General features: G+C 50.0%; 1 protein-coding gene across 1 annotated transcript in view; it reads left to right on the top strand.

Moving 5' to 3' along the window:
• Positions 1-1,448: 1,448 nt before the first annotated feature.
• The window catches only part of Pstpip1 (proline-serine-threonine phosphatase interacting protein 1), a 42,122-nt gene continuing 21,130 nt past the window's right edge, over positions 1,449-22,440 (top strand). Inside the window, exon 1 of the mRNA XM_075965836.1 lies at positions 1,449-1,938. Within this exon, the coding sequence (XP_075821951.1) occupies positions 1,903-1,938 (36 nt within the window). The 5' untranslated portion in view covers positions 1,449-1,902. The remainder of the gene's footprint in view (positions 1,939-22,440) is intronic.

The raw sequence follows: 22,440 nt of genomic DNA, 5'->3' as shown, positions 1-22,440 counted from the left end.
GAGCCGGGTGGTGGTGGCACACGCCTTTAATCCCAGCACTCTGGAGGCAGAGGCAGGAGGATCTCTATGAGTTCGAGGCCAGCCTGGTCTACAAGAGCTAGTTCCAGGATAGGCTCCAAAGCTCTCGAGAAACCAAAAAAAAAAAAAAAAAAAAAAAAGAAAGAAAGAAAGAAAAGAAGAAGGCGGCAAATGGTAAAGGAAGATCTTATCCAGGGAAAGTCTGAAGGATGGAAGAATTTGCCTTGGGAATGAGGACCAAGGAAAGCAGTCCAGAAAGGCGGGTCAGATACATGTCACTTGCACTCCCAGGACTCAGCGCCCCCTTGTTCACTGCTGTGTGCACCTGGCTATCTATCTGTTCTGCAGGATCAGAGTTCAGTTCCCAGCACCTACACTGGGCAGCTCACAACTGCCTGTAACCCCGGCTCCAGAGAGCTCTGACGCCCTCTTCTGGCCTCTGCAGGCATCTTCACACACATAGGAGACACGCACCTATCCATACAAATAAAAATAAAAAAATGAATCTTTTTAGTATCAGCTCAAGTCCGAGGGGTCCAGAGCTAAAGGCATTCAGCACCAGGCCCACTGTGCTTCTTCTCGGAGGGTTGTTGAAGGAAGCCCGGGTGTGCCTCTCTCTAAGCCCTGCCATATGTAACCTGCACTTGGGAGTGGAGCTGCCTGATCAGCTCCACCGTACTAAGATAGGCCTCAGTGAAGGTGGTGATTTGTGGGCAGTCTCTGACTCATCCTTTTCATCAGCCCACCCTAGCCTTAGGACTCCCAGAATCCTCTCCTGCTGAGTGGGCAAACCCCATCTCCAGACTGTGTTCCTTGGGACCTCCCCTACAAAGAGAAATTCCGGAAGTATTTCTGATGCGAAATCCTCTTCTACAGGCTGGAGTGGCAGGTAGAGGAGGCTGAGGCTCTGAGTTTGAAGGTCAGTCAAGGTCCTTCAGCTACTGAAAAGAAAAAGGCCCAAATTAACCAAAAACTGAGCCAGAACTCCAGGGCTCCAGACTCCTGTCTTTCTGTCTCTCAGCCTGGGACTGAAGATGGAATTCGTGTAGATTTGCACAGACAGGATCCCATGCCACCTCAGAGTGAGCTCTCCTTAGCTGGTCACCTGCTCACTCCACCTCCGTGCTCACACAGCCCCTGGAGCACAGCTGAGTCTGCCCCATACTGCCAACAACTTAAAGGTGGTGCCTAGTCTAAGGCATGAACAGCTAGGGTTGGAATGAAGTGGGGGTGTCCTAGTCCTGGATGAGACCCCAAGAACCTATCCTCTTGTGGCTTGGGCAGGTGGGCAACAGCCCCAGGACTCCTAACGTGATGGTTCTAAGGTTAAACTGGGCCAGGGCACGAGCAGGCATCAGGGTGGCAGGTGGCAGGCGGGGCCGCACAGAAGAAAGCAGCAGCTCTACTTCCTGTGGGTTAGAGCCCTGCGCCTGCCGCGGAGAGTTTGCACAAATCTTCCCGTGCTGGCCTCAGGCTGCCTGCCTGCCTGGCCTGTGCACATCCTGCCTCTCTCTCCCACTCTCTGTCTGCCACCTGGGCTGCCTGCCCTGGGCCTCAGCCTGAGTTCGCCATCACCCGAGCTGGCGAGGGCCCGGGCTGGACATCGTGGCCCACCCTCTCATCGCGGGGCAAGGCTCCTTCCTCATTTCGCTGCTGATTCTAGCCCCAAACAAAACAGGTTGAGCCCTTTTCCCTCCCTCCGGCAGTTGTCTCTGGCTTGTGGCTGCCTTCTGAGCTTGCAGACGGCGCCGGCTGGAAGCAGGAGGGAGGAGGCCCTGGGCCAGCCGTGGACGGGACCAGGAGGAGCTCCTGACTCCTGGCCCGTGTTCAGACCTGCTTGAGGCAGGAGTGCTAGCATTCGACACAACAGACAGACGCCCGAGGATGATGGCCCAGCTGCAGTTCCGAGATGCCTTCTGGGTGAGTGGAGTCCCTGGGGGCGGTGAGTTTGTGGAACAGGTCCAGTCAGGAATAAATGACCCAGGAGGGCGACACAGGGGTGCAGTCCTGTGAAGGGAATTTTCTCATAAAAATTGTACCCTGACTTTGGTCTTAACTGTCATAGAAGTGGTCTGAGCTACAGCGTCTACTGACTCGGAAGGCAAAAGAGCAGCTGTGACTGAGCTAATGATTTCTCTACAGAAATCACCCCCACAGCCGGCAGAGGCATGTTCTCTGTGATCCCGCAGCCTGGCTCTCCTCTGGGTCCCACAGCCCCAATAGCAGAGCCTACCAGGACCGACTAATGAGGTGGACACGGGGATAGGGGAGGGGGACCACGAGGGAGTCAGCAGCCCTAGCGCCAAGCCACTTTTTGTTCAGTTTGGTCCTTGGCTTTGGATGAGATTACTTTTTCTCCCTGGGCCTCAGTTCCTATGTCTCTATGATGAAGACCAATACAAATAAGCATGGGACAGCTGGAGGTGACCCAGTGATAAAGCCCTGGCGCACTGTCCCTGTCCTTTCTGTCGCTCACCTCTGAGCCCCTATACACCTCAGGTCACTGAAGGAGGCCACTGAGCTAGGCGGCTCCCTGCTTGCCGTTTCAGATTCAGCACAGGTGTAAGTCAAATCTTCACCCAGGAAATAAGGGGATCTGGCCAGTGACGGCAGTCAAAGGGCTTGGCCCAGGCCACAGCTCACCCTTCCCTCTTGCTTTTCCACCTTCAGCTCTTCCTCTGCTCCCCCAAATCCACCCCACCCCAACTGTCCTCTGTGACTCTTAGAGACAAGTTGAGACCTTTTGGCTAAAGCTGGGGACAGGTTTCTCCTGAGGGTGACACCGCCGACCCCACAGGGGACTCTCTGGTTTTCTCACTCATGTGTTTCCACCCGAGCCTCAGCCTGGGCCCTTTCTTGGGGTTGCAGCCAGAAGGACGAAAGTTTAAAAAGCCACCCCTTCCTTCCTTTCCGGCCAGCTTTGTGTGAGGCCCATGCTAGAGCATGAGTTGAGAGGCCTTCCTCCCTCGAAACTGCCCGCAAAGAGGAGAGAGTACCTCGTGCCTGCCTGGCCTTCAGTTTCCCTATCTTTACAAACGGAGTGTAAGACCAATCCTGAGCTGTGGATGAAGGCAGCTGCCTTGCCCATCTCGTTCACAAGGGCGTTCGTTGCTCAAGCTGGCAGCCAGAATCCAACTGCTGCTCTGATTTGGAGCTCTGCAGCCATTTAACCCCACTCTCCCTAGCCCAACCCCACACTCTTGGGCTCTCCTCCTCTAGATGCTCCAGGGGCAGGGTCCAGGCAGAAGGACAGTGTATGTGGCATCAGGGTGTGGCTCAGTGGCGGCAGCAGCACCCAGCTCACCCAGGGCCGCTTCCTGCATGGTGTCACACCCACACCCTGTACTTGCCACACCTCTAGGCTACTGCAAACCTCAGGGACTTCAGGTGCCTTCTCATTTCCACTGCTGACTTCCTGGGCCTGGGTTAGGAGGAGCATCCCAGAGAAGGCAGAGCAGGGATGAGGAGGAAGGTGGACCATGGAAGGCTTTCACACTGCGATTGACTTCTCTTGTGCAGCCCAGCAGCACACCCTCGGAAAACAGCCTTAGGCCTAGAGCAGTGGCACATGCTTGCCCTCTCAGCTCAGGGAGCAGAGACAAGAGGGTCAAAGGAAGTCCAAGGCAAGCCTGGTCTGCATAGTAAGAGAGAGAGAGAGAGAGAGAGAGAGAGAGAGAGAGAGAGACCAAGGCAGTGGGTGTGGCGAGGGAGAAAGCAAGGGAAGAAAATGACATCTAGCCTTTTATTTTTTTTAACAAAATTTTATTTTTATTTTATGTGTATGGGTATTGTATCTGTGTACCATGTGCATACAATGCCAGTGGAGGCCAGAAGAGGGTGTCAGATCCTCTGAACTGCAGTTAAAGATGGTTGTAAGCCACCTTATGGGAGTAGGGATTAAACCCAGGTCCTCTGGAAGAGCAGCTAATGCTCTTAGCCGTTGAGCCATCTCCCTAACCGCAACATCTAGTTTTTAAATTGTGTGAGGAAGCTTCTGAGCTGGATGCAACATATATAGTCTCAGAAGACAACATTTTTCTGGCCACTTTGTCGTCTATCCTGAAGACAGGCGGGAACCAGCAGTACTGGTTTAACTTCCTTTCTGTTTATCCTTTGTGTCTGTGACATTGTGTCTCCACATCAAGTCTCCTGATTTTACCCATCTCTTCCACCCCCCATAAAACAAATTAGAATTTGAGAGAAGGAAGGGGAGCCGGAGAGATGGCTCAGAGGTTAAGAGCGCCGCCTGCTCCACCCACGGTCCCGAGTTCGATTCCCATCCGTCACACTGATGAAAAACTCGCTATATATGAATAATCGGGGGAAAAAAAGAGAGAAGGATGGGGGCCAAGGAAGAAAGAGAGAATCTTGTCATGGAAGCTGCAGTGTGACACAGCGAGTCGCGCAGTAAACCTCTTTATCCGTGCATTTTTTACATGCAGGCATTCATCCCAAAGAATCATGGGTCTGGTTGGAGGCCCCTGGCTCTGCACACCATTATTGACACTAGGTTCTCACTGGGACGTCTCCTGTATATCTAGTTGCTGCCCTGTGTCGTGGAGACTTTGGAGCCCCGGTCTGCAGGACTACCTCCCCCCTCCCGCCATGCTCCAGGGATCACAGATGTGGATGTTTGGGCGGGCCAACACATAACCCTGGTTCTGGGTAGTGACAGAGTCGGTCAGCCCGCCAGTTCTTCATCACCAGGGTGAGCACTCCAGCACTGCCCTGGCTAGCTCACCCTTGCAGTGACAAGGGGTGGAGCTGCTTCTTCCACTTTCACATCCTCAGAGTTGGTTCTCCCACGTCTACACCTTCAGGGCCAGCTCCACTGTGTTGCTCAGACTCGATATAGGGGCAGCTCTCCCAAGTGCTGCCGCTGCTGAGGGGCAGAACCAGCTCTCCCACCTGCCTCAGGCATTGATGGGGGGGGGGGCACCGCCCTCCTGTCCAGGCCACCATATAACAGATGAGGGGTGGGGTTAGGTCTCCTGCTCACATTCTCAGAGTTGGCTCACCTGTGCCTTCACCAACAGGGTCAGCTCTGCTGGGCTGCCCAGACGAGGTGCAGGGCCCACTTTCCTGAGTGTTGCATCTGGTAAAGGGGTAAGCTCCCCGCCCCGCCCTGCCCCACCCCACCCCAGAGATTTTAACGAGGCCCACAAAGTTTCTTGACCCACGAATTGAAAAAGAGGTATGGAGGACTACCCTCCCAGCCAAACCACCACACTCCCTACGAGTTCAGCTGGGGCTGCTAGTCCTTGGAAGGAAGGGTCTGAAGAGTCCTGACGAGCCTCACCTGAATATCCACCTGCCCCTCCCACCCAGTTGTCTGCAACTTTGCCCTAATTGCACGTGGCCTCACGTCTGGTTCTGGGGAAAGGGCCACGGCATATACACAGGGAAGGACTAGGGAAGAGGTGCTGTCTGGGAAGCTGTGGGGAAGCTGTCATCTCTGCTGGCTGCAGACCTTCTATGGGCTGCTCCTGTCCAGAACCTCTCACCCATTGCTCAGTAAGTGAACTCATTGGTTCCCCACTGTGGACGTCATTGGTACCATGGAAGGAGGGGGTAGACGCTGTCTATGCTTTCGTCTGTGGAAGGAATTTTAACAAGGGTGTCCATGGAATCCTGTAGATAGTAGAGGCCTGTCTGAAACCTGACTCATAGCCTGGAGATAGAGTCATAGAGGCCTGTCTGGAACCTGACTCATAGCCGGTAGATAGAGTCATCGCTGCGATAGAGAGACGTTGGTGGACCTGGTAGAGGCATTCTTACCTGGTAGTAATGGAGACAGAAAAATTATAGAAAACAGAGATGATAGGCTGGGCATGATGGCACACACCTGCCATACTGTATTGGGGTGGAGGCAGGAGGATAGCAAGTTTAAGAACAGCCTGGGCTACAAAGGAAGCTGTAGGCTAGCCTGAGATACACAGCAAGGTCCTGTCTCACGTCCTCCCTCCCAGAAAAGGCAGATGTAATGACTTAGAGGTGGTGGGACACTTAGCATGGGAACCACTGGTTATTCTGTCCCTCACTAGCCAAGCTTTGCAGTCCATCACAGAGCCCCACAGCGTTAGTGGCCCACAGTCCCAGGCTGGCTGTTTGGGGATGAGTTTGAGAGGCTGGCTACAGTGAGAAGGAAGGGATAGTTCCTTCTCAGGACCTCTCAGGTGAGATCAAATTAAGACTGAGAACACCGGGCTTCCGCCACTGAGAAGGCTTTATGTCTTATAGACCCTGTTTAGCATTGGGTCACAAGTTATAAGAAAGCCCAGGCCACCACAGCCCCAGACACCGATTAGCATGTATGTCCCACAGTCTAACTGCCTTCCTGAACTCATTTTTCTCTTGGTTTCATTTTCTATGTTCTACACATGTGTGTGTGCACGCACACACGCACACATGTGTGTGTGTTTCAAAATTACGTTTTAGTTTATAGGAGGGCTCACCCACCATGGCATGCCAATGTAGGTCAAAGGACATTTTGCAGGAGTCATTTCTCTTCCTTCCACCACGGGGGCTGTGGGGATCAAATTCGGGTCACCAGGCCCAGCAGCAGTCACTCCTACCCACTGAATTATCTTACCAACCTCTACAGATTGTTTTTGAGTAGAATTCTGTGCTAAATGATCTAAGATAGACCCTTGAGTTCTATTTCCACATCTAGCTGAATAAGGTGATCTTGCCTTCAAGGATGCCACAGCTCAGTTGGGGAGCTTGAGGACCCCAGATGATTGGGCTGGGCAGGGTATATCCTCAAGCAGCAGTGTCCAGGCAACGCCTCCCACTATAGCCTCTCTGCTCGCTGGAACCTGTACAGCCAATGGCCTCGGCAAAGGAATTCTTGGGTGTTGTTTTAAGAGGGAAAATCTATTTCTGAGCCAGATTTTCATGAGGTCCATCTGATCTCTTTGGGCATAATAGAAAAGTAAGTGCTGCGAAAGGTTGAGACCCATATGCTGTCCTGGGCCCTCACCTGCTGTCTGGGAGCTAAGGGATGCAGCTGAGCTTTTCCCTCTAGTACATGGTCATATCTCACCCTTCAAGGCTTGGCCTGTCCCTTCCCTTTGTGTCCCGTGAGCTGATGGTGCCTCTTCCCCTTCCCAGTCCCGAGACTCTGAGTTTCCCCATTTAGGCTGAGAGAAGAAAACCAAGGGGCCCCACATCAGCGTGTCCTAAGGTCACTTGTCTTCTCTGGGACCTGTCGACCATGGTGCCAAGATAGTTTGCCGTTTGCTATGTTGTTGACAGTCTGTCCTAGGCTGTTAAAGCTATGAATGTCTTCTTAAAACAAAAACAAAACATAAAATCAATTCATATAAAAGTTAAAAAGAAAATTGGGAATTGAAAAAAAAATTAGGGAAGAACACCTTATACCACACCACACAACTAGTACTATTTCATATATAGTTCACTACATACTATTTTGCTATAAATGATGAGGCATTTATAGCAATATAATAGTATATAGTGAACATAGGCACAGGCATGCTATGTGCATAATTTTGTATTCTCTTTATGTTTCTAATATTTCAATTTTATTTTAAATTGTGGTAAAATACACATATAATAAAATACATCAATTGGATATTTGCCTCTCGGTTGTAGTTAGTTGAAGAATTTTTCCTTGGATATTTGTATAAAACCACTGAGACAAAAATTCAAAACGTTGTGTTACTTAACAGGAAATTGTTCTGATATTCACAATAAAAGGGAACCAAAAAATATTATTTCCCAATCTCCTGTGCCGTATAGTTGGCCAAATATGAATCAAACATATCACAATCCTCTCATCTCGGAGCCTGGCATGCCCTTCACAACTATGTACTAGGGAGGCTGAGGCAGGAGGATTGTGGGTTTGACTGCTATGGACTACATAGGGAGTCTGAGCGCAGCCTGGACTACATAGACCCAACTCCAAACTACAAAAATGAGAGGCCATGAAGCAAAAGCTGGGATCACTATTGCTAATCTGAGCATGTAGGAGCCGGGGTGGATGAACGCTACTCAGCCCAGAAACTGCAGGGAATGGTGGGGCCACGCTGTACTACATAATTGTGAAGCTGGAAGCAAAACCTGAGCCTGAGGGCTGTCAACAAACTGCCAGCAGCTGGCTGATGTCAGTAGCCATGACACGGAAAGGCTGCATTTCCCTGCAGGGATTTGGTTGGCAGGGCAGGGAAAAATTCAACTGATGCCATCTATTTGTCATCTTAACTTTTCTTCCCCCCAGATCTTTAGCCCTGGCTGTCCTGGAACTCACTCTGTAGACCAGGCTGGCCTCAAACTCAGAGATCTGCCTGCCTCTGCCTCCCGAGTGTTGGGATTAAAAGTGTGCGCCACCGCTACCCAGCTCTTCTTAACCATTTTGAAATTCAACAGTTCAGTTGTGTTAGGAATATTCACACTGTGCTGTGACCCTCAACTTTTTAGCATGAACCTGTGGCCACAGCTGAGCCTTCCTTGTATAAACAGCACCATGGTGAATGGCAGCATAGTTCTCCAGCTTTGGGATTTGGCAGAGATGCTATAATTTACTTAACCAACCCCCTAGTGTTGAACTCTTGGGTTGCTGTGAGTTATTGTTCTGGCCAGTGATACAAGGAATTGATTTCTGAATATAAAGATTTTTTATTTGGGGATTATTTCCTGGGAGCAGAGGTCTGAGAGAAACCTCTTTTAAAGAGTAGGTCAGCTACTCCTCACACTGGGTCGCCTTGCCCAGACTTAATACATGGGGAGGTGCTTAGTCTTACTGCAACTTGATAAGCCATGTTTTGTTGATATCCATGGGAGACCTGCCCTTTCCTAAACAAACAGAGTGGGGTGAATTGGGGAATGGGAACAGAGGAGGCAGGGAAAACTGTAGTCTGTGACATAAAATAAATAAATTTGCTTAAAATAAAGAGTGGGTCAGGCTCTTGCTGTTGGGGTGAGCAGCTGCTTTTGGACCTCATAAAGTCCTCTGGCTAAGGAGGAGCAGCAGGGGAGATGCAAGTGACATGGAAGGGTAGGGTCTGTGGGGGACAAACCAAAGCCTCGAGGAAGGACTTGGAGCAGGGCAGGACTTCATTTCCTTAGGGTCAGTGGGCCAGTGGTTCCATGTGAGCCAAGGGTTGGGAAGCCACAGGGGCTTGTAGAGAGTGCAGGAGATGAACCAGGAGACTCTGGGTGTCTTAGCCTTGGCTGCCACTAGCCACCTCCCACATTTTCCTACATTGGCTGTTGGGAAGGATGGGGATGGACATTCAAAGGTCTATAAGATGTGACACATACCACACACATATATAATTGTATATATAAAACTATATATACACACATATGTGTGTGTGTGTGTGTGTGTGTGTGTGTGTGTGTGTGTGTGTGTGTGTGTAGTGTAGGATGCTATGGGCCTCATATGTAACCTGTTCTAAAAAGTTGGGGGACCAGCAAATACCAGCATGCGCTTGTCTTCACATCAAGACCCTCTGGAGGGCTTCACAGGGGACAAATGACTGTGGTTAGCTGCTAGAAGCATCAGAGGAAAGGACTGATGAGGGACAAGGCTAGGTAGCCATGAGTATCTTCATAATATGACTGTATCTACCATTGAGTTTTGAGTCATGCCAATTTAACAGTCAATGCATTAAACAAATCAAAATGAAAAAGAGAATATTCTTTTCAGGTTCCAAGAAGATTTTTCTTAGTCTCAGCTGCTGAAGTCATCTCCAGAGGTACAGAGCTGTGCCTCTTTGTGCTAGCATGAAGATGGCTACTCCACATGTGTCCCCAACTATAGCCTGCAAGGAGAGTCAGTGACGTCCTGGCTTCGTGGTGGGAGCCAGGGGTGATCTGCTGCCCACTCCATGTTAATACTGGTTTCTGTGGATTTGGTGGAGGTCGATTTTCTCCACTTTTTCTTACTCCAATGGAGTAGGGGTATATTAACTTTCTATAAGTAAATTTAGATTACGTCTCTCTCTCTCTCTCTCTCACACACACACACAGAGAGAGAGAGAGAGAGAGAGAGAGAGAGAGAGAGAGAGAGAGAGAGAGAACGGGGACATTTTTAAGCAACACTTACTCCTGCTTTCAAGCCCAGAAGGTATTTTAAGGCCAAGCCTGTGGTTTGATAGCATTACCTCTTGCAAAGGCTGAGCATGAGGCCAGCCAGAGACCAAGAACTTGGCATAGCTCTGACCACTCAGCTGGCATGGGCAGCTGTCTGAAGGGTTAGGAAACTGCAGAGGTTTGTGGCTGTGCCAGCTCTGCTTTTTGTTGTTCTGTTTGTTTTGGTTTTGGTTTTGGTTTTTGAGGGGTTTGTTTTGTTATGGTTTGGGTTTGTTGCTTTTTTTTTTTTGTCTGTCCTGGAACTCACTGTGCTTCCCAAGTGCTGGGATTTAAGGCGTGCACTGCCACTGCCCGGCTTGGCTCTGCTTTTGCAAAGCCTGCCTACAGCCACTTCAGGGTGTGCTGGCTGCGCGAGCCACTTTGTAGAAAATGTGAAGGGGACCTTGATGACCTGCTGTAAGCTCCAGAATCTCAAACAGTTCCCTGGCTCTTCTGGCATCTGCATAGAACTAGCGCAGCACCTGGGAGGCTTGGCAGGGCGGGCACAGTGCTTGCTTGGGATGTTAGGGGGTGGGGAGAATTTGGGAGCTAGGAGGAGGGCAGAGGGGAGGTGTAGGAAGAGGAGAGGGCACAGTGAATGTTGTGCAAAGCAGATGGTAGGAAGGGAACCCCTACACACACTGGATTGTGAAAGGCTTGCATCCCTAAGAGGTGGCAGAGACACTTCCTTCTGCCTTCTCTGACCCTTTCCTGTGGTGGCTGCTTCCTCTAGTGCAAACTGGTCTGTGGCTGCAGGCTACAGCTGGACTGCCCTCCCAGCTCACCCGAGTTGGTTGCCACCGCAAAGCCCTTCAGGGAAGGAACTTTGTGGGGAAGCCAAATATGCCTTGACTTTGAGCTGCCTACACCAGGGCCACCCTCTGTGACGGCCACTCCCTCACGGCTCCCGTCGTTTCTATCTTCTAGATTACCAGGGGCACAGGCCTTCTGGATGCCTTGCCTGGTATCACAGTCACTTGCTGGGTGGGCTTGGAGATAGTCGTTTCCCTGTCTGAGCCCCACTTGCCATGAGTCACTATCACCTACAGACTGGCTTGGAGGAAGGGGAGGCTCCATCCAAGCAGTGGTAGCCGACCATTGCTGGCTCACCATAGTGAGCTGGGCCAGGATGGGTCTCAAGGAAGATTTATAACTGGTTACATGTCCCTTGAACATAAATCTTTCTAGAATGCCTCTTTAACTATGTCCAAAATTACATTCCTCTGCCAGAGAGTTGCCTCTTTAGTTTTAACTCACAAGATGACCCATGTCCTCTCCCTCAATTACACTAAAGGCTCCATGTGATTTTTTTTAATGATTTTTTTTCAGTTAGGGGGCAGCAGGAGAAAGGGGGCACACATAACTGATAACTGTAATCCAAGGACCAGGGAGGTTGAGATAGGAAAATCATGAATTCAAGACTAGCCTGTACAATATAGCAAGATTCTGTCAGAAAAAAAAAAGAACCAGCTGCCTTTATACATACACACACACACACACAAACTGCACACATTAATGGGGCATTATGAAATGGTTTGATAACATACATTGTATAATCGTATCCACTTCCTTAAATACTATCATTTCTTCATTGTGAAAGCTTCCGAAAGTCCTTATTTTCAGCTTTTTAGATTGAGCATACAGTGTTTTTAAGAATCTGATGTTTCTTGTCTAGCTTTAGAAGGAGGAAACAGAGGCTAGTAGAGGGGAAATGAGACTAGGAACCTGGACCCAGGTGTGGCTTGGCTGTTGCTAGGGTTAGAGAACCCTTTGGGATTCTGGAAGAGGTGGTGCTTGCTGAGGCCTTGAACCCTGAGTAGTGGGTGATGGAGCAGGTAGGTAGGGCAGCCATCATTAGGGATGGGAAGTAGCCCCAGAGATTCACCACCAATGTGAGGATGGGGTGCCAAATGGGGCCCAGGGTCTCTCAGCTGCAGGGACATGAATGGGGAATGGAACCACAAAGGTGGAGGGGAGAGCCATGGTGTGAGGCAGGGATCAGCTTGCTAGGTTCAAGAGACCACCAGGGAGACTTGTGTGTGGCCAGAAGGACTGAGGCAGCCAGAGGAGATAAGGTCGGAGCTCTCAAAAACCCCAGTGCCTAGGTCAGACAGATTGGGTCAAGTTTTTTGGGGGTGATTCGAGCCTTAAATGTGTGGCCATTGAGAACACGGTGAGCCCTTTGCTGAAGGAGCACTCACTCATGCGGCCCTTATCATTGCATGGCTTCCTCAGGTGAGTTTGAAGGTTTGGTGTATGTGTGTTGGGTTTTTGTGGTAAATATATGTAGGATATAATTGGCAATTTTACCAGCATTGAGTGTGTCAGTGGTAGCAAACACATCTGCTGCTTCTAGAACTCGTTATCATCGGAACAGAAACGGTTCCCCCTAAATGATGCAATTCCCTCCCATCCTGCTTTGTTTGCTTTCCGGGGCTCTGACACGATGCCTGGGGAGTCAGCTTACAAAGAGGGAAGGTTTCTTTGGGTTCATGGTTTCAAGTGGTTACTTGGTCCCCTTGCATTGGCCTGCAGTGCGTCAGGACACCACGGGAGCAAAGTTGCTCACCTTAAAGGAAACCAGGAAGGAGGTAGGGAAGGGAACGTGGTGGGTGGGGACAGGGGAGAAGGAAGTGGAAGGGGAAGAAAGAGGAAAAAGGAGGGGAGAGGAGGAGGAAAGCTAGGTCTCAGTACCTTCCTCAAGAGCAGGCTCCTAGTGACATAACTTCCTTCCCACCTTCTAAGGGCTCTGCCACCCTCTCAGAGTGCTACAGGCTGGCAGCCAAGCCTTTGATGTGTGAGTCTTTGGAGGACATTTATCTTCTAAACCATAACATTCTCTCCTCTCCCCATTTCATCTCTCTTCTGTGTGTGTGTGTATTGGGGTGGGCAGGAGGGGTAGGCTCTGGGCATTGAGCCCAAGGCCTCGCATGCACAAACAGTCTCTCTCGCGTATCTCATCTATCACCACCTCTCGCTCTGCTCAGTTCCGTCTTGTTTGGCTTGAGACGGGGTCTTTCTGTAGAGCCCAGGCAGCCCATGAGCTCTGCTGTATCTCTAGAACGATATCTCTAGAGATACAGACACCACACCCGGCTCTGCTCTCTGACTCTGACTTTGACTTGGTCTAGGTACTCATATTTCCACAAGTAGAGCCCCACCATATTCTCCTCTGTCTGGTTTCACAGACTTGGCATAATGCCTTTGAGGTTCATTCATGCTGTAGCAGCAGGGATTTTCTCTTCTTGTCTAGCACAGTTGCATTCCATCATAGTGATAGAAGAGGTTCTGGGGTCTCAGGAACATGGCCATACAATTCAAAGTATTCTGGTAACGCAAAAAGTTTAAATTCTGCAGAAGGGGCTGTGCCCAGTTGAGCAGGAAAGCAGGCAGGCACCGTGGATGCACGGTGGATCCTGTTGGGTTTTTATTCCTCATGCAAAGGGGCCCTGTGCCTCATTCTGAGTGGTCCAAGCTTGAACTCACACTCTTATAGGACTGGCTGATTTAAAACAATGTAGCTGTAAGCAGAATGCAATTTTTAGCAAAAAGAGTAACTTGGAGCACATATTTTGATTTCAAGAAGTACTGGCCCTTGGGCTGGAGAGATGGCTCAGAGGTTAAGAGCACTGACTGCTCTTCCAGAGGTCCTGAGTTCAATTCCCAGCAACCACATGGTGGCTCACAGCCACCTATATTGAGATCTGGTGCCCTCTTCTGGCATGCAAGCATACGTAGAAGGAATGTTGTATACATAATAAATAAATAAATCTAAAAAAAAATAAGTACTGGCCCTTTAAGGACTTGAAATTCTGCCAAGTGGCTTGTTTTCTGATAGAAAAGACAGCACAATTTCTTTATAATTCAGACAGAGCGAGCATGGTGGGGTCAAACTCAGGGTCTTGCTCATGTCAGGCAAGTGCTCTTCCTCTGAGCTAAACCCCAGCCCACATCAACATCCTAACAAGCTGGTTTTCATACAGCTGACCCATTTTATATTCCCTTCACAATGAGGAAGGTGCTGATTTTTTGGCCTCTGCTGAGGCTTGTTAGCATCTTTTCTTCCTTTCTTCCTTTTGTTCTTTCTTTTTTCTTTCTTTCATTCTTTCTCTTTCTTCCTCCTTTCTTCCTCTTTTTCGGAGTCATGACAATCCTCGTCAGCATGAAGTCTTACTGTGGTTTTGATTTGCATTTCCCTGATGACTAAAGATGTAGGGCTTTTCCTGTGCTCGCTGGTCCCTGGTTCATCTTCAGAGAAATGTCTGCTCAGGGCCTTTGCCCGGTTTTGAATCATGTCATTCTCTTCCTGTTGACATCGTCATGTATTCTAGATGCTCGTCCTTTACCAGCTGTGTGATTCTGTTGGTTGTCCTTTGACGCACAAGTTTTCACTCATTTTATCTAAGTGAAGTTTTCACTCATTTTATCCAAGCCCCGCTTAGCTATTTTTGGTTTGTTTTATTGTAATGTCATAGTCAGGATGGCATTGCTAACTTCAGTGTCAGGAAGCTTTCCTCTTAGATTTTCTTTACAGATTTTTATAGCCATAGATCTTATGCTTATTGACACATTTTATGTTGATCGTTGCACATGGTATAAGGTAAGGGTCTGACTTCACGTTTTTACATGCTCATATCTAGCTTTCCCAGCAGTATTTGTGAAAAAGGACTGTCATTTCCCAAGTGAATGTTTTTGGCACCCATGCAAAGTCAACTGGCCAGGGGCAGGAGAGATGGTTCACTGGTAGGCTCTGAGTTCAGATCCCAGCACCCATGTCAGATGGCTCACAATCACCTTTAACTCCAGCTCCAAGAAACCTGATGACCTCTTCTGTCCTCTGGGGGGACCTATACACATGTGGCACTCCCCCCCCCACACACACAATAAATCTTTAAAAATCAATTGGTCTTAGATGTGAGGGTTTATCTCTGGGCTCATTTAAAAAAAATTGTAATGTATACAGGTGGCGTCCTACCTACGTGGATGTCTGTGCATCACTTGTGTGCCTACTGCCTGCCTTTACAGAAAGAGGCCATTGGATCCCTTAGAATTTTAGTTAAGGATAGTTGTGAGTTACCATGTGGGTGCTGGGCCTCAAACTTGTGTCTTCTAGAAAATCAGCCAGTGTTCTTAACCACTGAACAATCCGATCCCTCTAGCCCCACTTCTGAGCTCTGTATTCTGTTTCATTGTTCTATGAGTCTGCCTTTGGCCAGTACTAAGGTTTTGATTGATATAGCTCCATAGTAGAGTCTGGAATCAAGGACTATGAATCTTCAGACTTTGTTCTTTTTCTAGATGGTTTTGACTGGTCTGGGTCTTTAGTAGGGTACTCATGTTCCCATTTAACAGGAAGGAAACTGAGGTCTGGGACTTCCTATGGTTACCTTATCTAGCCTGACTACCCACTCAATAAATTCCCATTGTATCCCCACCCTGAGTATACTAGGGAGAACCCCAAAGTGGTTGGCTCTTTTTGGTGGTACCCTTCCTGTGTGTCTTTGGTAGGCTCTTGATTTTCAGTTCTGCTTGGCAGCCCAGGACGGTGCCCTCTCCATGGTCCATGGTAGGCCCTTATGGGAATCGATGCTACTGTGACCTCTGCCTGTCTGAGCCTGTGGGGACTGTAAAAAATTGGCCTTCTGGCCTTTGCCTCAAGGACAACAGCCTCGGAAGCAAATGATATTCCTTTTTTGGTATCCTCTTAAGACCAGATCAGACCAGCTCAGGGCATATTCTTCAGGTACACGGTCTCCAGACCACAGAGGATAGGGAGGGCAGCTGAGGACAGTTGAAGCAAGCAAGGCTAGGGGTGATGAGCAGGGGTGAGCTGGGAGTCGGGGACCATGTTCCTGCTGCTGTATGACAGCCGAATCAAGTGGGATGGGGGATGGGTGGAAGTGTCAGGAGTGCCTGTGATGGCTCTCACCTTGATGCAGGAAGGAGGGGAACTGATGCTGGAGACCTGGCTCAAGCCAGGACCTGAGCGTGAGGTAGGATTTTCCACCAGCCTGTGGGAATTTCTAAGGGAAGGAGACAGCACACAGAGATGGAGAGGAAATGTTAGTGTGTGTGTGTGTGTGTGTGTACAGGTGCACATATGAGCAAGTGTGCATACGTGTGTGTGTGTGTGTGTGTGTACGTGTGTACAGGTGCACATGTGAGCAAGTGTGCATGTGTGTGTGTGTGTGTACAGGTGCATATGTGAGCAAGTGTGCGTGTGTGTGTGTGTGGTGTGTGTGTGTGTGTGTACAGGTGCACATGTGAGCAAGTGTGCATACGTGTGCGTGTGTATGTGTGTGTGTGTGTACGTGTGTACAGGTGCATATGTGAGCAAGTGTGCATGCGTGTGTGTGTGTGTGTGTGTGTGTGTGTGTGTGTGTGCGCGCGCGCGCGCCTCAGGAGTTCCATAAGAGCTCTGTAGGAACTGTCTACCTTGTTTTTTATTTGCTTGTTTGTTTAGGTAGGAGCCTTATCACTTACTAATTAGACTAACAGGCTGGCTAGCAGACTACTGGGATTCACCCGCCTGATTCTCCAGTGTTTAGATCACAAGTGCATCTTACCAACAGAGCTATCTCCCTGGCCTGAGAAGGATCTGTTAAACAGCAAATGCACAGGAAGCCAGCTTCCTGGGGCCCAAGGGGAAGGAAGTTCTTGCTGCTTAGAGACAAATTTTCCCAAAGCGTGGCTCTAGGCAGATGCTCACTGACTGGCAGGCAAAGCTAAGTCCCAGTTCTGACAGGGAGTCCTTTTTTTAGAGAATGCCATCTTTTTCCTCTTGCTCTGACCTTAGAACCCAAGAACTGCCCTGCTTCAAATCTCTCTCTATTCATGGGTAGCCCTGGGAGCCCTTGAACTTTCTGCATCTCTAAAACGGATATGGATAAAAATCAACTTCTGTGGCTGGAAGCTTGAGACTGGGAGACATGCGAGCCTTAACAAGGAAAGGAGTCTCGCACCCATTCACGGAAGGTGCAGACCCCAGCTAGTTCTGGGCCTCAGGGACAGCTCCGTCAGAGCAGGGATCCACTCTGAGCCCAGACCCTACCGAGGCTGCAGAAGAGCATGAAGGCTTTCTCCAGGAGTGGGGCTGGCATGGACTCCCCTGCAGGTCCAGCAGCTCATTTCTGCCTTTTGAGGAAACTTACCCCACCCCACCCCCCGCAATCCACAGCCACAAAGTAGGAGATCCCACAGCAGCCCTGCAGAGCATGAGGGATGTGTATTCACCCCAGTTTCCAGATGGAAATATTGAGACCCAGAGAAGTTAGGGTGAGGCTCCAACCCCAGTTCTTCTTTTCGATTTCCTTTTTGCTTGTCTTTTAGTCAGTATGTGCTAACCACACAGGCACCATTTTCCAGAAGCTCACTGAGTGTCCAGGTTTCTTCATGAGTCATTTCGCTGAGTTCTTACAGTGACGATGCTCTTTGCCCTATGTTCCACAGGCAGTGGTCTCAGCCAGCACTCGGGGTTAAATGACAAACCCAAGGTTTTGTCTTCGTGAGTGCAACTGGTCAAGACCGGAACCCAATGCTCAGCTCTTCTGTGTCTATTGGACAATGCCCTCCTGAGACATCCTCTAGCAGTAAAGGAGAAGGCCTACAACACCTGGGGATGACATTTGCAAGGACAATGGCTGAACCTTTGGTACCTGGTTCTAGGTGGTAGAGTCCCTCACAGGCTACCGGAAGGAGTCCTGTGTGAACCAGCTAAGGGCCAGCTGTGAGCAGTGTCTGTCCACCCTTTGGAGCCAGCCTGGCATCCTTCAGGTTTGCTCTAGGGGTCCGTGTCTCTCCTGGTCTCAGGGTCAGGGGAGGCTTCACTCCCTCCTGTGCTCTCACTACCCCAGCCCCACTTCTTCCCCGATTCACTGACCCTCACCCGAGGCATCTGCTTCCTGTGTACTCTCTGCCAGACCCTGCTGAGCCCTGAACTGACTGCTAACTCAAAATGACAGGGCTCCATGGATGGTATGTCATTAGCCTCACTGACCCTCAGATCCACTGCCCTGTCGTGGGGACAGTCACACCGTAGCATGACTTTGCAGTTTCTATGAGGACTGGAGAGAATCATGGAGCAAGAGTACCCGACTCATGCTGGTCTGCACCCCAGCAGATTCCCCCATGCCACTGGCTTCCTCCTTCTGAATTTGGAATCTGTCTTTTGGTGTTCCTTGGGATGCTTCGGTCCCTCACTTTGTCTGACATGATTCTGCACTGGTCAGCCGCAAGCCACTTCTTCAGGCTCTGTCCGTCTGCCTGTGCCCTCCCTCCTCCTCCTTGCCCTCCTCCTTCCTGGCTAACTTGGAAGTAGACATAAGAACTACAGACTTCGCCACCCAAGGGATTCATTTCCATCTTGTGCTCTGTCTGCAAGGTGTTCTCTCCCTGGCCCCCACATCCTTCCCCTTTTCTAAATCAGGAGGCAGAAGTAGAGGTTTGAGTTGAACCTTTAGACAAGACAGAGTAGATGGGAGAGAGAAGGACCTCATAGAGCAGGGTCTCCAAGGACCATGTAGGGTATTTCACCTTCCTCACAACTGAGGCCCCTTTTGGCTTTGGTTTTTTGAGACAGGGTCTCACTATGCCGCCCTAGTTGTCCTGGACCTTGCTATGTGAACCAGGCTAAGATCTGTCAGCTTTTGCTTCTTAAATGTTGAAATTAAAGGTGTGTGCCACTGACTGAGGCTCATTTAAAAGCATAAAGCTTGCCAACCAGCTAGACCTTATTCAAAAGTAGGTTTGCTCACCCATTCCCCATATCCTCAGGACCACTGCCATACCCACACTGTCTCCTCAGGTGGTTCCTGGAAAGGCCTGAAAACTCACAACATTCTCTCCACTGGGCTCCCAGAGGCTACAGGGTAGCCATCAGCCACAGTCCTGCGGCTCCCCTGTGCTTTGAAGCCCAGTGTGGACCCACATATCCCAGGATCCTGGCAGGTTACCAAGGCCAACAAGAGGAGGCCATCAGACTGCAACTCGTTTGGTGGTTCTAGAAACTTCTTTCCAGCTTTAAGTTCTAGTTGGCCCAGCTGGACACAGAGCACCTCTCACCTCAGAGGGAGTAAGAGTTTATCCTTAAGCCAAATGTGAGTGACAATATTCCCAGGAGAAGTTGCCCTAAAAGATATGGTCCATGTGGAAGTGTTTTATACAGCAAACAGTGCTGGGTGGACACACACGCATATTAGTTATAGAACAAAGGATCTCATAAACCAAGGCATTTACTAAATACACTGGAGGTGACCACAGCTAGGTGACTCCCAGCGAAGAAAGGAAAGTGACGTAGGTGGCAGATGCTATCTCATGGCATCCTTAGCTTTGGGACTGGTGGAAGCTAATGCCTGCCTGGAGTACACATTAAAGGCTCTCGTAACCACAAGGTCAGATACAGGAGTGGGTAATGAACGGCTTTCAGGGAGCTAAAAGTATCCCAGGGTCATTTGACTTTGGTCTGTAACAGTTTAACTCTCCACATTCATGAAGTGCGGTCACTTGGCCTTGCAGATGCTTGAATCCAGGGGCAGCCTTTCCTTTTGTCCGACAACTTCAGTGTGTACTCATCTGTCCCCATGAGTGTGTCATGGTCTCTAAAAAGTACGTCTGCCTTCGCTTTATTGATCCTCTCTCTCCAATGCCTAGGCCTGAGCCATCTCAGAAAAGCCACAAAGCACTGCTCTCCAAAACATGTAACTGTTTGCAGAGAGCCCTTCTGGCCCCTGGGCCAGAGGTACCTGGTCGCAAAATATCTAGATGAACGGGTGGCCTAGGGCTTGAGTCCTCTCCGGGCAGCTCCTGGCCTGCTCACACAGCACCAGCGATGGGTGCTCTCTATCTGTGCTGGCAGTGTGCTGAGTCCTCTCCGGGCAGCTCCTGGCCTGCTCACACAGCACCAGCCATGGATGCTCTCTATCTGTGCTGGCAGTGTGCTGCATTTCCATGGCTACTCAGCTCCTGGAAATTCTTCCATGAACTGACCTGGAATTGGCTCTCCTATCTCTTCCTTAGTTATCAAAGCTTGGGCATCTGGAAATGCCAACCACTGATGTCTTCTGGCCCTGATGGTCCCACAAAAGTTATAGGTAGGGCAGCATTCTGTTGGACCATGGGTTTATGAACCTCTTCCTACATATCCTTCTCCCCAGACTCTCTAGGCTAGAGACTGACACACTCACTGAAGCCTCTGGTTATCCACTGTCCATCAATCCATCCATCTGTCTGTCTGTCCAAGTCAGACCTGAGTATTTGAGCCTTTACCTTCCTTAACAAACCAATAAGTGTAGGGTGAGCCCTCATCTCAGGGTAATTATTGGAGCAATGGAAAAGCTTGCTTACTGCCCATTGACTTATCTTCCCTCTGTGTACAGTAAATGTCACAATACCAGCCTCAGAACACCGGTGTCAGAAAGACATGGGACTAGTTTATCTAGCTGTTTAAGAGCAGTGTGTAACGACTCATTAAATCCACGAGCAAGTGGGCTGGTCCTTTCCTAGGGCCCCAGGCCCAGCAGTAGTTATAGAGCTACAACCTCTGGAGGAGTCCCTAACTGTTTCTCTGGCCCTTCATTAGGTGCACGGTTGAGCACTGTGGAGCACAGGCTCTGAGTACCAGGTCCTACAAGGAGCCAAGCAACCTTCCTGGGTCTAGGGCAGTCTCTAGGGCATTGTGTTTACTCTGCCAGGTTCCCCAATAACCTTTGTGGTTGGGTTTCTCAGACCACAGGAGACAAGCAACAGGAAAGCAGCTGCTAGTGACGGAGCAATAGCTGGCACAGGGGGTGCACAGGGGGTGCACAGGGGGTGCAGGGTTCCTGCCATCCAATGGCTGAGGGCAGAGAGGCAGAAGCAGCCAGGCTGCTGTTGTGTGCTGGGAACTGTGCAGGGGCCTGGCCAGAGTTTTGGCACTAGAGGCAGAGGACTCCACGCACACAAAGGCTGGGTTTTGTTTGTGTGTGTGTTTTGTTTTAAGGCTTTAAAAAATAAAGAGCCCATGAGAGAAAAGAAAGGGTCTCACTTGTAGGTAGGGCACAGTGGGAAATCTGTCCTTTTTCTGAATTACAGATCTCATTGTCCCACACTCGGGCACCAGCTGGGGCTTTCCTAGTCATTTTCAAGTAGAACCCAGGCAGGTTCAACCTAATATCAAAATCCTACTGTCTAATGTATGTAATGTACGTAATGTATGTAATGCAATGAAGCTCCTGCTCTCTCCACTTTGCACAGGGAGCCTCTGGTGGAAGAGGGGACAGATCCCCTGGAACTGGAGCTATAGGTGGCTGGGAGCTGCCCTCTGGGTGCTGGGAACTGAACCCAGGTCCTCTGGAAGATCAACCAGTGCTGCGAACTGCTGATCCATCTCTCCAGCCCCATAAGCAAAATTCCATTGCAAATCTTAGGCACACTGAACTCTCCTCCAGGCTCCACTCTGTAAGCAACCGCAGCCATTCCCTGTCCTGGGTCGCTAGGGGAGATGGAACCTCTGATCCACATGATGCCAAAGTTCAGACTCACAGCAGCACGCTGCCAAATAGCTACTGAGCACACTGTGACCCCTCCATAGTCTGGAAGGCGGGAGATAGGTGTCTTCAGCATGATTGCCCAGCTTCATCCCTGTTACATGAAAACTGAGACCAAAACCCAGGCCTCTCCCAAGGCTAGAACTGGATCTGTCCTCCACATTCTTTGCTCTGGACTTCTAGTCAAAGGAACCTTTGAAAATGGCTCTCCCCTGCTCTTCAAGTGGATCTAGGATGGGGGAAGGGCAGAATGATTCGTTTTCTCCAGCAGGGCCACATGGCTATGACAGATGAAAGATTCTCTCTGGTGGAGGGGTGGAGCACTGTCTAGTCGGTAGGGGCAGGCATAGGAGGCTAGCATTGTGGTAGGGCCTGAGAATGGGGTCTGGTGAAGAGATGGAGAAACGGAGGTTTAAGACCAGGCTCCTGATCTGGATCACCTGAACTCAAGTTCTGGCTGTGTCCTGAGGGTCACAGGACCATGCAACCTGTCTGGGTCCCATTTTCCTAGTCTGTAAATGGGGGAGGGAGTCATAGTCTGGATCCCAGTGCCTGCCTCAGGGCTAGCTCTCATCTGTGTTTGCTGTCCTGGCTCATGTGCTTCTCAGGTCGACGCTATGCAGTGAGAATCGGGAGGTCATTTCCACAGGGCAGGAAGTAGAGGCTGAGAACAGCCAGGGCCACTGCATGCGTTTGGGTGGGGGGCGGGGTGAGCCAGATCTAGTCTGGGAATTCCTTCCATCTTCTCAAGCAGGATGGGGTACCGGGGCCTGACCTCCAGCACCCTGAGTGGGTCTAACTTGCA

The sequence above is a fragment of the Microtus pennsylvanicus genome, chromosome 3 (genome assembly GCF_037038515.1).
Source record: "Microtus pennsylvanicus isolate mMicPen1 chromosome 3, mMicPen1.hap1, whole genome shotgun sequence".
Lineage (NCBI taxonomy): Eukaryota > Metazoa > Chordata > Mammalia > Rodentia > Cricetidae > Microtus > Microtus pennsylvanicus.
This window is presented reverse-complemented; position numbering and strand designations above follow the sequence as displayed.